Below are 17,217 nucleotides of genomic sequence, written 5' to 3'. Positions count from 1 at the left end.
AAAAGACTGTTGAAAGAAATGATCTGATGAAGCAAATTGCTGTGAACAGCTAAATTCTCAATTTTTCGAGCCTTTTTATAATATAACCTCCTCAGATGGCTTCTTTTGTTCGTTATCCGGCCTGACCAGACGAACATACGGCACGAGTAAAGCCGCGTTCCTTTTTTGGCCAAAAAATTACCTGATTTTATGTTATATTATATCATGTACATATTAATGCGACAAGACTGGGCATGTAAGATATTTGTAACCTTTCTTGCTCAAGCTTGCCCAGCGTTATGATCTTCGGTGACGTCAAATGTGTAATAAGAGAACAAAGCATAAGCCACTCAACTTTCGTATAAAAGCTCCCGCTGACAAATTTTTTGGGAGTAAGCAGAAACTAGGCAGGTCCTGCTCCTGGAAGCAACTAAAAATGTCTTCATCTCGCACAAATCGAGCTTTGGAAGAAGCCAGCAAGGCTCCATCGGCAAGAGCCAGAAGATTAACGATCACTGCTGTTATTTTGCTGACATTGGTTGTTATCGTCTTGATTTCTGGAGTATTTTTGATTCACAAAGTTATCGCAAACTTGGAAGGTGATCTCGCAGAAAATTACTTTTCAATTTATATTCTTGTAGATTTTAATTGCTTCATCTATCTCATCCAATGTCGCTCGCCAAAATCTTCATCAGCGTAAAGCGCTCTCTTTCTCGTTAAACTCAATTACTTTCAGATTCAAAGTTAAGAACAGCGTTAAGCGAGTGTGGATCTTTTTTTTTTCAAAGTTCTTATTTTAGTGCGGCATATTCTCTTTTATTCTTTGAAAAACTGCAGAAGTCTTGCTAGGTCGCATGCAACTGCGAGAATGAATGAGATAACCATGACAGACTAAAGCGCATTGTAAAAAGTATTCTTCCAACGTACACTTTCTAAAATGATATGCGTGTGAACCCCGGAACTAAGATTGACAAGTTAGAAAAACGTTTAACTTTTGTGTCCATTTTTTATCATCCATGCAGAAAAAAAGGCTTTTTGCAGTACAATATCATCAATAGCAGACAAACATAGTGAAAGCCTGCTTCAGATTTCCGATCGGACAGTTCTATAGTTATGTTTCCCCAACCTTATTTCGAACTTCAACAAGAGTTTCTTTTAAAACAGACTGTCTGCTGACATTATCATAAAGTAAAGAAAAGAGGAAACGAAAATAAACAAGAAGCCCAATTTTGAACAAAAGAGAGACCAAACCGCTGTAAATCGAGTTTTTGTTTAACAGATGAGGATGCAAAAAGACACCACGAAGCCAGCCTGACCTCCAATTTGACCAAGAGAGCAATCACCCTCCAGCAACAGATCAAGGGAAAGCAAAAGCCTATTTCACAACAAGGTATTTGATCACAAAAGGTAATCGAATGATTTATTTTCCATCATTTAGTCCACACACGAAAACTTGTTCCAGTCAAGAGAATTATACCTTCAAATAAGGGCGGAATTACTAGCCTCCACCCACCTAGAGATTGCAATCAGACGACACGTCGTCTTGCGCAGAGGAGCTTCAATCAATCAATCAATCACTGAATCAAAAAACCGATCGATCAATCAATCAATCAATTAATCAACTTTATTTCAAACGCGGTAAATGGTTCAATAAGGTGGTTTTCCGCCATACCGTGTAAGAAGTACAAGGTATAAATGTTAAAATGACTAATAAACTAGTCTACCCGCTACTATCCAATAGTAGCAAAGGTGACTTATAGTTTGGCCTCTCTATAAAGCCTGCGAATTTACTTTCCTCTTTGATTGCGCTAGCTTAAAGCATCATAAAAACTCATGAAGAAATCAGTACCTTGTAATCTTCTAATAAGTGTCAAATATGCTAACCTCTTAACAACTATGATAAGTGACGAAGATACGAAGATGACGATGATAGTGATAAAATGGTCTGCTGAAATGTCTCACAAAGAAAACGTGTTTAACCAAGTGACCAATTTACGACCAATGTCTGACGTTTAAAATGTTTTTTCTTTCTTTACATGTCACGCATTCAACTAAATCCTTGCTATAAATTTGGCCTCTTTGGTTATATGTGAGATAGCTGTAAGAGCTAACACGATATATTTTTAGGAAAATGTGAAAGGATTACTATTCCACTCTGCAAAGACCTTCCATACAACATGACAATGTTTCCAAACTATTTCAATCACACACTGCAAGAAGAGGCAGCTCTTGAAGTCAACCAATTCTTTCCACTCGTGAAGCTTAACTGTGCAGATGAAATAAAGTTTTTTCTGTGCTCCCTTTATGCACCACCGTGCGTACATTCGAAGGACTCACTACCTCCTTGCAGAAGTCTTTGCTCCAGAGTTAGGAAGGGCTGTGAACCTCTGATGAAAGAATATAGTTTTGCGTGGCCAAAGAGTATGGCATGTGAACAGTTTCCCGAAGCAAATGGTAGAGCGATTTGCCTCAGCAGACCAAACAAGACAGTTCAATCGTCGTTACTACCCGACAGTAGCACAGGTAACTTATAGTTAAGCCTATTTACAAAGCCTGTGATAACACTTCAGGTTTTAAAACACTTTTGTCTTTGAATGCGCTAGCTTAGAGCATTATTAAAACACGTGAAGAAATCAGTAGCGTGTAATCTCCCAATAAATGTCAAATGCTAACCTCTTAACAACTATGATAAGTGACGACGAAGACGATTATAGTGATGAAATGGCCCGTTAAAATGTCTCACTAGCAGAACGTGTTTAGCCAACTGACCAATTTATGACCAATTACTGAGGTTAATCTTTTTTTCTTTACATGCCACGCATTCACGTCAATCCTTGCGATACAATTTCGCCTCTTTGGTTATATGTGACGTAGCTGTAAGAGATAGCCTGATCTATTCGTAGGAAAATGTGAAAGGATTACTATTCCACTCTGCAAAGACCTTCCATACAACATGACAATGTTTCCAAACTATTTCAATCACGCATCGCAAGAAGAAGCAGCTCTTGAAGTCCACCAATTCTTTCCACTCGTGGAGATGAACTGTGCAGAAGATTTGCGGTTTTTTCTGTGCTCCCTTTATGCTCCACCCTGCCTAGAACATACGAACCACTTACTGCCCCCTTGCAGAAGTCTTTGCTCTAGTGTTAGGAAGGGCTGTGAACCTCTGATGAAAGAATATGGTTTTGCGTGGCCAAAGAGTATGGCATGTGAACAGTTTCCCGAAGCAAATGGTAGAGCGATTTGCCTCAGCAGACCAAACAAGACAGTTCAATCGTCGTTACTACCCGACAGTAGCACAGGTAACTTATAGTTAAGCCTATTTACAAAGCCTGCGAAAATACTTTCCTCTTTGATTGCGCTAGCTTAAAGCATCATAAAAATTCATGAAGAAATCAGTACCTTGTAATCTTCTAATAAGTGTCAAATATGCTAACCTCTTAACAACTATGATAAGTGACGAAGATACGAAGATGACGATGATAGTGATAAAATGGTCTGCTGAAATGTCTCACAAAGAAAACGTGTTTAACCAAGTGACCAATTTACGACCAATGTCTGACGTTTAAAATGTTTTTTCTTTCTTTACATGTCACGCATTCAACTAAATCCTTGCTATAAATTTGGCCTCTTTGGTTATATGTGAGATAGCTGTAAGAGCTAACACGATATATTTTTAGGAAAATGTGAAAGGATTACTATTCCACTCTGCAAAGACCTTCCATACAACATGACAATGTTTCCAAACTATTTCAATCACGCATCGCAAGAAGAGGCAGCTCTTGAAGTCAACCAATTCTTTCCACTCGTGAAGCTTAACTGTGCAGATGAAATAAAGTTTTTTCTGTGCTCCCTTTATGCACCACCGTGCGTACATTCGAAGGACTCACTACCTCCTTGCAGAAGTCTTTGCTCCAGAGTTAGGAAGGGCTGTGAACCTCTGATGAAAGAACATGGTTTTGCGTGGCCAAAGAGTATGGCATGTGAACAGTTTCCCGAAGCAAATGGTAGCGCGATTTGCCTCAGCAGACCAAACAAGACAGTTCAATCGTCGTTACTACCCGACAGTAGCACAGGTAACTTATAGTTAAGCCTATTTACAAAGCCTGTGATAACACTTCAGGTTTTAAAACACTTTTGTCTTTGAATGCGCTAGCTTAGAGCATTATTAAAACACGTGAAGAAATCAGTAGCGTGTAATCTCCCAATAAATGTCAAATGCTAACCTCTTAACAACTATGATAAGTGACGACGAAGACGATTATAGTGATGAAATGGCCCGTTAAAATGTCTCACTAGCAGAACGTGTTTAGCCAACTGACCAATTTATGACCAATTACTGAGGTTAATCTTTTTTTCTTTACATGCCACGCATTCACGTCAATCCTTGCGATACAATTTCGCCTCTTTGGTTATATGTGACGTAGCTGTAAGAGATAGCCTGATCTATTCGTAGGAAAATGTGAAAGGATTACTATTCCACTCTGCAAAGACCTTCCATACAACATGACAATGTTTCCAAACTATTTCAATCACGCATCGCAAGAAGAAGCAGCTCTTGAAGTCCACCAATTCTTTCCACTCGTGGAGATGAACTGTGCAGAAGATTTGCGGTTTTTTCTGTGCTCCCTTTATGCTCCACCCTGCCTAGAACATACGAACCACTTACTGCCCCCTTGCAGAAGTCTTTGCTCTAGTGTTAGGAAGGGCTGTGAACCTCTGTTGAAAGAACATGGTTTTGCGTGGCCAAAGAGTATGGCATGTGAACAGTTTCCCGAAGCAAATGTTAGAGCGATTTGCCTCAGCAGACCAAACAAGACAGTTCAATCGTCGCTACTATCCGACAGTAGCAAAGGTGACTTATAGTTTAGCCTATTTATAAAGCCTGCGAAAATACTTTCCTCTTTGATTGCGCTAGCTTAAAGCATCATAAAAATTCATGAAGAAATCAGTACCTTGTAATCTTCTAATAAGTGTCAAATATGCTAACCTCTTAACAACTATGATAAGTGACGAAGATACGAAGATGACGATGATAGTGATAAAATGGTCTGCTGAAATGTCTCGCAAAGAAAACGTGTTTAACCAAGTGACCAATTTATGACCAATGACTGACGTTTAAAATGTTTTTTCTTTCTTTACATGTCACGCATTCAACTAAATCCTTGCTATAAATGTGGCCTCTTTGGTTATATGTGAGATAGCTGTAAGAGCTAACACAATATATTTTTAGGAAAATGTGAAAGGATTACTATTCCACTCTGCAAAGACCTTCCATACAACATGACAATGTTTCCAAACTATTTCAATCACACACTGCAAGAAGAGGCAGCTCTTGAAGTCCACCAATTCTTTCCACTCGTGAAGCTTAACTGTGCAGAGGAAATAAAGTTTTTTCTGTGCTCCCTTTATGCACCACCGTGCGTACATTCGAAGGACTCACTACCTCCTTGCAGAAGTCTTTGCTCCAGAGTTAGGAAGGGCTGTGAACTTCTGATGAAAGAAATTGGTTTTGCGTGGCCAAAGAGTATGGCATGTGAACAGTTTCCCGAAGCAAATGGTAGAGCGATTTGCCTCAGCAGACCAAACAAGACAGTTCAATCGTCGTTACTACCCGACAGTAGCACAGGTAACTTATAGTTAAGCCTATTTACAAAGCCTGTGATAACACTTCAGGTTTTAAAACACTTTTGTCTTTGAATGCGCTAGCTTAGAGCATTATTAAAACACGTGAAGAAATCAGTAGCGTGTAATCTCCCAATAAATGTCAAATGCTAACCTCTTAACAACTATGATAAGTGACGACGAAGACGATTATAGTGATGAAATGGCCCGTTAAAATGTCTCACTAGCAGAACGTGTTTAGCCAACTGACCAATTTATGACCAATTACTGAGGTTAATCTTTTTTTCTTTACATGCCACGCATTCACGTCAATCCTTGCGATACAATTTCGCCTCTTTGGTTATATGTGACGTAGCTGTAAGAGATAGCCTGATCTATTCGTAGGAAAATGTGAAAGGATTACTATTCCACTCTGCAAAGACCTTCCATACAACATGACAATGTTTCCAAACTATTTCAATCACGCATCGCAAGAAGAAGCAGCTCTTGAAGTCCACCAATTCTTTCCACTCGTGGAGATGAACTGTGCAGAAGATTTGCGGTTTTTTCTGTGCTCCCTTTATGCTCCACCCTGCCTAGAACATACGAACCCCTTACTGCCCCCTTGCAGAAGTCTTTGCTCTAGTGTTAGGAAGGGCTGTGAACCTCTGATGAAAGAATATGGTTTTGCGTGGCCAAAGAGTATGGCATGTGAACAGTTTCCCGAAGCAAATGGTAGAGCGATTTGCCTCAGCAGACCAAACAAGACAGTTCAATCGTCGCTACTATCCGACAGTAGCAAAGGTGACTTATAGTTTAGCCTATTTATAAAGCCTGCGAAAATACTTTCCTCTTTGATTGCGCTAGCTTAAAGCATCATAAAAATTCATGAAGAAATCAGTACCTTGTAATCTTCTAATAAGTGTCAAATATGCTAACCTCTTAACAACTATGATAAGTGACGAAGATACGAAGATGACGATGATAGTGATAAAATGGTCTGCTGAAATGTCTCGCAAAGAAAACGTGTTTAACCAAGTGACCAATTTATGACCAATGACTGACGTTTAAAATGTTTTTTCTTTCTTTACATGTCACGCATTCAACTAAATCCTTGCTGTAAATTTGGCCTCTTTGGTTATATGTGAGATAGCTGTAAGAGCTAACACGATATATTTTTAGGAAAATGTGAAAGGATTACTATTCCACTCTGCAAAGACCTTCCATACAACATGACAATGTTTCCAAACTATTTCAATCACACACTGCAAGAAGAGGCAGCTCTTGAAGTCAACCAATTCTTTCCACTCGTGAAGCTTAACTGTGCAGATGAAATAAAGTTTTTTCTGTGCTCCCTTTATGCACCACCGTGCGTACATTCGAAGGACTCACTACCTCCTTGCAGAAGTCTTTGCTCCAGAGTTAGGAAGGGCTGTGAACCTCTGATGAAAGAATATAGTTTTGCGTGGCCAAAGAGTATGGCATGTGAACAGTTTCCCGAAGCAAATGGTAGAGCGATTTGCCTCAGCAGACCAAACAAGACAGTTCAATCGTCGTTACTACCCGACAGTAGCACAGGTAACTTATAGTTAAGCCTATTTACAAAGCCTGTGATAACACTTCAGGTTTTAAAACACTTTTGTCTTTGAATGCGCTAGCTTAGAGCATTATTAAAACACGTGAAGAAATCAGTAGCGTGTAATCTCCCAATAAATGTCAAATGCTAACCTCTTAACAACTATGATAAGTGACGACGAAGACGATTATAGTGATGAAATGGCCCGTTAAAATGTCTCACTAGCAGAACGTGTTTAGCCAACTGACCAATTTATGACCAATTACTGAGGTTAATCTTTTTTTCTTTACATGCCACGCATTCACGTCAATCCTTGCGATACAATTTCGCCTCTTTGGTTATATGTGACGTAGCTGTAAGAGATAGCCTGATCTATTCGTAGGAAAATGTGAAAGGATTACTATTCCACTCTGCAAAGACCTTCCATACAACATGACAATGTTTCCAAACTATTTCAATCACGCATCGCAAGAAGAAGCAGCTCTTGAAGTCCACCAATTCTTTCCACTCGTGGAGATGAACTGTGCAGAAGATTTGCGGTTTTTTCTGTGCTCCCTTTATGCTCCACCCTGCCTAGTACATACGAACCACTTACTGCCCCCTTGCAGAAGTCTTTGCTCTAGTGTTAGGAAGGGCTGTGAACCTGTGATGAAAGAATATGGTTTTGCGTGGCCAAAGAGTATGGCATGTGAACAGTTTCCCGAAGCAAATGGTAGAGCGATTTGCCTCAGCAGACCAAACAAGACAGTTCAATCGTCGCTACTATCCGACAGTAGCAAAGGTGACTTATAGTTTAGCCTATTTATAAAGCCTGCGAAAATACTTTCCTCTTTGATTGCGCTAGCTTAAAGCATCATAAAAATTCATGAAGAAATCAGTACCTTGTAATCTTCTAATAAGTGTCAAATATGCTAACCTCTTAACAACTATGATAAGTGACGAAGATACGAAGATGACGATGATAGTGATAAATGGTCTGCTGAAATGGCTCACAAAGAAAACGTGTTTAACCAAGTGACCAATTTATGACCAATGACTGACGTTTAAAATGTTTTTTCTTTCTTTACATGTCACGCATTCAACTAAATCCTTGCTGTAAATTTGGCCTCTTTGGTTATATGTGAGATAGCTGTAAGAGCTAACACGATATATTTTTAGGAAAATGTGAAAGGATTACTATTCCACTCTGCAAAGACCTTCCATACAACATGACAATGTTTCCAAACTATTTCAATCACACACTGCAAGAAGAGGCAGCTCTTGAAGTCAACCAATTCTTTCCACTCGTGAAGCTTAACTGTGCAGATGAAATAAAGTTTTTTCTGTGCTCCCTTTATGCACCACCGTGCGTACATTCGAAGGACTCACTACCTCCTTGCAGAAGTCTTTGCTCCAGAGTTAGGAAGGGCTGTGAACCTCTGATGAAAGAATATGGTTTTGCGTGGCCAAAGAGTATGGCATGTGAACAGTTTCCCGAAGCAAATGGTAGCGCGATTTGCCTCAGCAGACCAAACAAGACAGTTCAATCGTCGTTACTATCCGACAGTAGCACATGTAACTTAAAGTTAAGCCTATTTACAAAGCCTGCGATAACACCTCAGGTTTTAAAACACTTTTGTCTTTGAGTGCGCTAGCTTGGAGCATCGTTAAAAGACATGAAGAAATCAGTAGCGTTTAATCTCCCAATAAATATCAAATGCTAACCTCTTAACAAGTATGACAGGTGACGACGAAGTCGATTATAGTGATGAAATGGCCTGTCTAAGAGCTAACACGATACATTTTTAGGAAAATGTGAAAGGATTACTATTCCACTCTGCAAAGACCTTCCATACAACATGACAATGTTACCAAACTATTTGAATCACACATTGCAAGAATTCGAAAAATTTCCACTCATGATGGTTAACTGTGCGGAGATCACATTAAGAAATCCGAAGCGTGTAATTTCCCAATAAATGTCAAATGCTAATCTCTTAACAACTGTGATAAGTGACGATGATGACGATGATAGTGATGAAATGGCCTGCTAAAATGTCTCACTAGCAGAACGTGTCTAACCAACTGACCAATTTATGACGAATTATTTCTGTACATGCCACACATTAACCTAAATCCTTTCTATAAATTTCGCTTCTTTGGTTATATGTCAGATAGCTGTAAGAGCTAACATGATCTATTTGTAAGAAAATGTGAAAAAGTATTACTATTCCACTCTGCAAAGACCTTTCATACAACATGACAATGTTTCCAAACTATTTGAATCAGTTTAACCAGCTGAAACATTAAGCCTAGAGGAAGATGGTTTGTGATTATTGCTGTGGCTGTTATGCTGATGACATAATTTATCTTACTTGCATCGCCAGCGAATGACCTGATAACCTGTTTAATCTGTCACATATTTTGACTAAACTTTCAAGACCTTTACAACTAAACCTTAGTTTCAGAAGAGATGCAGGTCTTGTGTTAGTCATCGTGATAGTTATATTGTGGGGTGTCATCGTTTCATTCTATCGAGATTTAAACTCTGCGACAGAATCACCTTCTTAGCGCCCTCATGATGAAATATGACCAGAAGGTTCAGAGCTGGGGTTTTTAAAATTTAAAATTTCCTCATTTGGATGTAACGTAGCTCGTGCATTTTCCCGCGCGTGCAGCTTCGATCTTATTTTTGTCCATATTTTGGCATTAAGTTGGTGTCCTAAAATCGCCATCTTTGTTCCAAGGAAAAGAGTTGGGATAACCTCTTAACTTCCTTTTCTAGAAGTACTTATAACAAAACTTAGGGTGATGTGAACCACTATTTTCGACCAAGTTGATTCTTTTGAAATCGAAGGAAAATCAGCGTTCTTCTTAGTTTTTAACTGTATAAATTATATAGTTTGCTTCTGGAATAAATAAAGTATGTATGTACGTAAGTCACACGCTTCAAGGTCATGTGCTTCTAGTATAAGTAACAGACCTCAATATCTTTACCTGATGGAAACTGGTGGTAAGTATTCTGACAAACGCTTCGATTTGCATCTGTCGTGACTCAACGACTACACAAGGCACAGTCGGTTAGTGCGCTGCCTTGGAGCAAGAGGTCCTGAGTTCGATTCCCGGATCTCACATCCGTGTTTCGACTTCTTTCCGTTCTGTGTAGCTTAAGTAGCTTTAAATACCCGTAAAACGGAACAGGGGGGAGTAAAATGAGCGCACCGTCGACCTCAGGTTTGTCAGTTGAATTACTGTTACGAGTTATCGACGTTAAATATGGTTGCTTTACTTTGCTTTACTTTACTTTTATACATCACAGCACCATTGAAATTATTTCAATGTTTTTTGCCATGCATGCCAAAAGGATTGCTTAAAAACCTTTTCAAGGAACACAATAATCGTTTTTTTGGCTTTTGAGTTTTTTCTTCTGAGACCTTTCTACCAAAGCGTGGCTCCATAGGAGGGAACAACCTTTTGCAACAACCATACAAACCCTACAACCCAAGAGTAGAGACCCTCCCCATTATTCGTCCTTTCGACCATGATAGCCTAATCCAACACAATGTTGCTCATTTGGTAGCAAAAAATAACCCAGCCGAGCTACAACATTTGTGGTGGGGGCCGTAATGATAAGATATTCCTAATGAACATTAATTTTGCTTGGGTACGAGAAACTTTAATTTCTCCCAAATTTTGTAGGGGTTGTAGGCTTGCCAAAAGGTCTACCAAACAGCTGAGTTACACGTAGTCTCTTTTTGTAACTACAACTGTTTATTGTTGTCTTGTTGTAGGTAAATGCGAGCACCTGAACATTTCACTTTGTCAGGGTTTGCATTATAACAAGACACAGTTTCCCAACGACTTGAAACATGTCACCCAAGACGAGGCAAGGTTAAAGGTCAACCAATTCTTTCCACTTGTGGCGGTCAGTTGTTCACCGGAAATGGCCCTATTTCTGTGTTCTCTCTACGCTCCTCGCTGTAAAGGTCCAACTTTACCATGCAGGGAGCTTTGCCACCGAGTTCAAAATGGCTGCATTGGTGTTATGAAGCAATTTGGATTCGCATGGCCAGAACAAATGAGATGTGATAGATTTCCCTCTTCCGGGAACGGAACTGATTGCGTTAATACAAGTGCAATTGTTGGATCCGGCACTGCAGTTCTATCTACGATTGATGGACGATGAGTCAGCCCGTATTGATCTCATTTTTCACATCTTTAGTAGCCTTAAAAGGCTACTACCCATCATCTACTTGACTTGACTCAAAATTAAACAATTGACACATTAGTAGTATTCTGGAATTTTAAGTATATCAGACTTCTAATAAGGCTGAGAATGCCCAGTATCATTCTGACGTCAGTATTCTGTTTAACTTTGAAGTTTGCATAGTGATCGATGCTTTTGTTGGATCTGTTTATTTTTATGGTCGCCATAATTTTATTTCGTCGCTACTACATTGAACAACTACAGAAGACATAGGAAACGTAAACGTAGGACATAATAAGCTCGCAATATTCGTTAGTATTTTGATCAAATTAAAATTGAGTACATGCAAATGAGTACAGGTTTATGAAGATTGTTGTTAGTACTTTTATGGATTCATTCTTTTATTCGTTTGCCAAGCAAATATGCCTCGCCCGTTACCAAAATATTCCGTCCTTCCAAGGCTTCTGAAAAGGATATTACTAAAGGTATCCCTTCTCAAAAATGACTGCTACTGACTCATTGTTAGATCTTTTTAGTAGTATTACATAGGTTAATAATGAGGTGAATAATGAAAGTTCTCTGCGCTGATTGGTTGCACTTGAGGTGATTATATTTAACAATTGTTCCACGAGCGCGCGTTGGATATGAGATGATGATAGATAGCCAACGAGGCACGTAGCTCCGTGTTTGCTATAATCACCTCATATCCAATAAGCGCGAGAGGAATAATTGTTTTATTAAAAACGCCCACAAATTATGGATAAATCTTCCCTACTTTATTTTGTAAAACTGAAAAGTGGTGCGTACAGTTATATTGGGAACATATCTGTTTACAAACATTACGTTTGTTATCTAAATGTGCCAACCACAGGAACAAAAGACCCTTTATTTCAACAGCCAATGAGGCTCTGGTTAGCACATTAATGACAACAGGTGACGTCAACGATATCTTTTCAATACCATGATGGCTAAACCAAAACTCTAGAATTGCATTATCCAATGATATAGTTTTTAATAATAAGCGATAGTCTAATCGTGTTTTTTTCAAAACGGCCGCAAGCCGTTTTGTCGAGGAGACAGACGAAGAAATTAATTGTTTAAAGAAAATGCATATTTTCAAATAATTACCTAAGATGCAATTATACTAAAACAAGTATTCACCTCAGGTTCGGTGAATATCGGTGAATAAAAACCCAGACTTGTTTCGGTTTTTTGAGTCACGGTGGTATACACCAGGTCACGTGGGCGCGGTCCTCCAGAAGGCGGGAATTTTCCCGCCTTTTTCAATCAGGTGGCACACTGCCTTTGCTTCGTTCATTCTCTGTTTGGCAAAGAAACGGCACTTTTGAGGTTTCATTATGTTGACTTACTCAAATTGCCGGTAACAAGGATGCAAAAGCAAATTATGAGTTTGATTATTGTCAAAATTCTCTTTTGGGAGTGGCAGGACTCTAAAGGAGGCATTGAGACAAAAAGAGAGATTGTTGTTAGCGACTCCTGAGACAAAGCCGAAGGTAAGTTTCTTTTATTGCCGTAGGTAGTTTCCGACAGTAGGCCTTTCCTTAAAAATTCTGAAATTTCCAGCTGACCAATTTGTTATCGTATGGAAAACGTCCCGAGTTGCAATGTCAACGGCAAAGAAAATCAGAAAACAGCAAAATACGGCTCAACGACTTTTGAAGATTAAAGCACTTTAGTCGCCTACGTGAATTTATCGTCGGCAAAACAACAATATGAATGGGAAAGATTAAAAGATTAAAAGAGTATTTACATAAGACGGGGGCTTTATGGGAAAAATCTGTACTCTTTTAACGTCGTTTCTTTCAAAAATCCAAGACAGACGAAGTGAATTTTAGTTAAAAGACCGTGCTTTAAAACTTAATTGTTACAAATGTCTCAAGACATGTCGCATAGGCGTTCGTGTCTTGCCATATATGGCGATGGGTCTTCGAACTGTAACTTTTAAGCTACATTTATAATTCTTCTAATCAGAGTAGCATCAAACTGCCTGAATGTCAACCTGGATGCACTATGAACGTTACCGTAAGGTAGTACTCCAAGGTTTCTATCCTGACTTTAAAATAAATCTTATCTCATGTATCGCATTATATTAATTATTTGCCATTTATCATGATAGTTTTTACTGGCTCCTCTGGTAATTTAGCCTAATTCTACTAGAAAAGTGAACAAACATAGTAGGAAGCTTTTGCGGCCGCAAAAACACCACAAAACAACAATGAGTAAAAACGATAACTTCGCACGCTCCGCACGTGCTTTTCTTCATATTTTAATACATTTCTTTTCCGTTCTCGTCCTGACAACAACACAAAATTAGAGGTTGTGCGGAGGTACGAGCACCTGACGTTATATTATTTTCCTTTCCAAAGATCCACGCCGTTCACACTAATTTTATTTGTGGAATGTTGATACACATTTTGAATAACTAAATATTTTGATCAAGAGGCGATACAACGTAGATTTGATTTTAGTAGTGTACTATATTTCGGCTGGCCAAACCAGCCTTCTTCAGGTACTTTGGATTGCTTCTATGTACATATATATAGTAAATGGATGTTGACGTAATACTGGAAAAAATGCGATAAAATATGGTAGTTACAACAAATTTGAATTCAAATACTGCGAGTAACGGAAAAATAACGGAAGTGACTTTAAATAATAAACTGAAATCTAATGCGTTTCTTCCCGGATATTAAGACCGTTGGGATCAATTGTCCTGCCTTTTGAAATTTAAAAAAGTTTCCCTGGCCTTGAAAATATTTTTTCGATAGGAATTAATTGCATGTCCATGTCATTTTGAATGCCGAACGACTTAGAATAATAGCGAAATTATTACAATAACGAGAAACAATACTTTTAGATAAAGTTCTCGTACGTAGTCGTCGTCATCCATGCTTTAGCTCACTATCAGGCCACTGAGGACGACGATGACGGCTACAGCGTGGTATATACCTTATTCATAAATGGCGGCCAATTTATAATTCTTTTGTCGAAGTGCAAATTAGCCTACCAAGCCTCGATACCATACAGTGAATTGAAAAGAATTCTTGCTCTAAAATGAGGCTTGGTAGGCTAATTTGCACGTGGACAGGAGCCCATCAAGGGGAGCCTCTATCTCCCATACTTGGCCTTGGAGTCAACCCTTTCCCGAGTAGATCTATTATTAGAACGCCTCCCAGGGGAAGTTTCACACGCTCTCAGTTCGAAGAGCCAATAAAAACAGAACTATGACAGTCATTGTTTTACCCACACGATCAGGCTGAGAAATCGGTAATGATTTAATGATTTTTCCGCTGTTCGCGGTTTACTCGACAGAAATATGATACTTTTCGCGGGAAAAAGCCGTTCTTAAAATAAATCTACTCGGGAAAGGGTTGACTCAAGGAATAAGTGGAGATAGAGGCTCCCCTTGATGGGCTCCTGACGTGGACAAAAGAATTATAAATGTGACCGCCATTTATGAATATAAAGGTCTATAAACTGGGACAAAACAATGGGTTTAGTGAACAAAAAGAATAGCTCTGCATGCCCTGTAGGTGCGTTTCACATTTTAAAAATTAATGCAATTCTTTGCTGTTCGCGTCTTTACAACTACGTGAAATGATCAAATTTGAGGTTATTCACTGCCTGGATTGAACGGGACCCGGTTTTTTCCCGTTTATTTATTTTAATGATAAATGACCTAAACCCTCCAAGCGTTTCCAGTTGGAAGTATGCCGACGATACGACCTTGGCCGAAGTAGTCCCAAAGGGCACTACCAGTACTGTTCAGGAAGCTATTGCCGAAGTAGAACGTTGGTCAAAGGAAAGGAAAGGAAAGGAAAAGGAAAGGAACTTTATTTAAGTGTCTAGTCGTTCTAACGCTGGAGCGCTAATTGGGGACACTGTAAACTGAAATGAACAATGAAAGTAAATCAAGTCAAATGTCGGTTTTTGAGGAGAGGGGAAACCGGATTACCCGGAGAAAACCTATCGGTGCACAGTAGAGAACCAACAAACTCAACCCACTTATGACGCCGAGTCTGGGAATCGAACCCGGGCCACATTGGTGGAAGACGAGTGCTCTCACCACTGCGCCATACCTGCACCCCAAACGACGAACAAACTACAGTTGAATGTTGAGAAGTGTAAAGAATTAATCATAGACTTCAAAGTCGCTAGAAGTGAATTTGGCCCTATTGTAATTAAATACAAAATAACTTTGTTTAGTAAAACATGCTAAAATATTGGGTCTCACTATTCCAAATACACTTCAATCATGTTAACAACATTATTAATTAATTAAAAAGGCAAATAAACACCTTTATTTTCTAGTGCTATTACGACGAGCTAAATTATCACCATCACATATAATTAGATTCTATTCTACTTGTATAAAGCCTTTACTAGAATATTGTTCGCCCGTGTTCCATAATGCTATGAGCTCCAGAATATCTATCTAATAATCTAGAACATATTAAAAAGAGAGCAGAAACTATTTGTAATAAACTCTAAACTCTCTCTCTCTCTCTGTGATATGTTGGTAGGGAACCTTGCAATGTGACGGCGGTCACACGGTTCACACGATCACGAGGTCTTGAAAACTCATTGGCTAACTTGGCTTTTGGGCTGATTTCTTGAAAACGTGTTGTTCATTGGTTTATTTGTTCGGAAATTGTTTCTTTTATTCACATTTTCCAAATTTCTGTCGAGATTATGCTTCTTTAGGGGAGCATTTAAAGGGGAACTGTCACGCTAAATGTGCTGTTTTTAGGTCAAAACAGGGTAAAAGTCTAAATTAGCACTTATGCTCACGCTTACAACATTCCTGACAGCCCACTGAGAAGAAATGAAATATATTTATGGCACAAAGAGCTTTTCGTATTTAATTTTTGGCGACTTTCTAAAGACACTGTCTCCAAACGTAAAACAAAACTCGCCAGTCTTTTCAAGTTTCATCCATTTCCGTCCTCTCCATCCCTGACTGCAAACAACAAAGAATAGCTTCCACGCACTTCAATGGTTATTGCCAATAAAACTACAGCATTATTTTTTGGTCTTCTTTGATGCAAGGACGTCTTTTAGTGTTTTGAAGTTTGACTAAAATACCTTGACACTATCCCTTTAAGAACCTCATTGGTAAGAGTGTTGGAATGAGATGGGCTATCGATGATGTTACGAAACGTTTTTACTGTTATTTTCTAGCAAACCTTTCTTTTGTCCCCCGGTTGGCCATGATTGCTAGAGGCCTTTTCTGCTTTGGGTTTGAGATAAGCTTTCCAAAGTGAGCAACAGTGTTGGGCAGAGGAATCCTTTAACACCTCTCTCACGTCAACCTTGTGGACAGACTTCTTCAATTCATACATATATATATGGCCTTGTGTGACCCATTAGATAATAGGGTCCTTATTCAACGAGGGTGAACACTGATTAATGGCAACCCAGCAGTTTATATAGTGGCCCTTAAGTGAATGAAACAAAGCAATATTAACTGAAGCGCAGCCGAGGAGTTTAGCCCGGGAACACTCAGAATAACACAGCTGGTGGTGAGAGCGCGACTGGAACCCGGGACCTCCCGATCTCTCAAGTCCAGCATCTCAACCACTCCGCTATGCTGCCTCTCGTACAGTTCATTCTTGCTTCTTGTATAACGCTACGGCCACCATGTTGGTGTCCTTAAAAAAGAAAAGGACGGCCATGCTGGTGATCTAAAATATTCTCCCGGGAACTGATCTCTATTTTCGGGCAAACGCTTTATTTTGCTTCATTGAGGCCTGATTAGTTATCGGAGGTGATTCTCTTGTGTTGGCTTGTTTTTCTTTTTAGTGGAAAGGTCTTTCTATCGCCGCCTTACATACCCTTAGAAGTCAATCCC

At 39.2% G+C, this 17,217-nt stretch overlaps 1 protein-coding gene across 3 annotated transcripts; it reads left to right on the top strand.

Moving 5' to 3' along the window:
* The first annotated feature begins 332 nt into the window (after positions 1 to 332).
* On the top strand, positions 333 to 11,699 carry LOC138032431 (uncharacterized). Of its 3 annotated transcripts, none has more exons than XM_068880099.1 (12): positions 333 to 578; positions 1,259 to 1,369; positions 2,107 to 2,502; positions 2,883 to 3,281; positions 3,660 to 4,055; positions 4,436 to 4,834; positions 5,213 to 5,608; positions 5,989 to 6,387; positions 6,766 to 7,161; positions 7,542 to 7,940; positions 8,318 to 8,713; positions 10,930 to 11,699. In XM_068880099.1, exons 1-12 carry the CDS (start codon positions 416 to 418, stop codon positions 11,322 to 11,324), a joined length of 4,245 nt encoding a protein of 1,414 aa, XP_068736200.1. In that variant the 5' UTR covers positions 333 to 415; the 3' UTR covers positions 11,325 to 11,699. The 3 variants fall into 3 exon arrangements, with proteins under 3 accessions (XP_068736200.1, XP_068736201.1, XP_068736203.1); XM_068880100.1 differs by lacking the exon at positions 10,930 to 11,699 and adding an exon at positions 8,948 to 9,027 and having other exon boundaries at positions 373 to 578; XM_068880102.1 differs by lacking the exons at positions 7,542 to 7,940; positions 8,318 to 8,713 and having other exon boundaries at positions 373 to 578.
* The last annotated feature ends 5,518 nt before the right edge of the window (positions 11,700 to 17,217 follow it).

This window comes from Montipora capricornis, chromosome 14, assembly GCF_036669925.1.
Source record: "Montipora capricornis isolate CH-2021 chromosome 14, ASM3666992v2, whole genome shotgun sequence".
Lineage (NCBI taxonomy): Eukaryota > Metazoa > Cnidaria > Anthozoa > Scleractinia > Acroporidae > Montipora > Montipora capricornis.
This window is presented reverse-complemented; position numbering and strand designations above follow the sequence as displayed.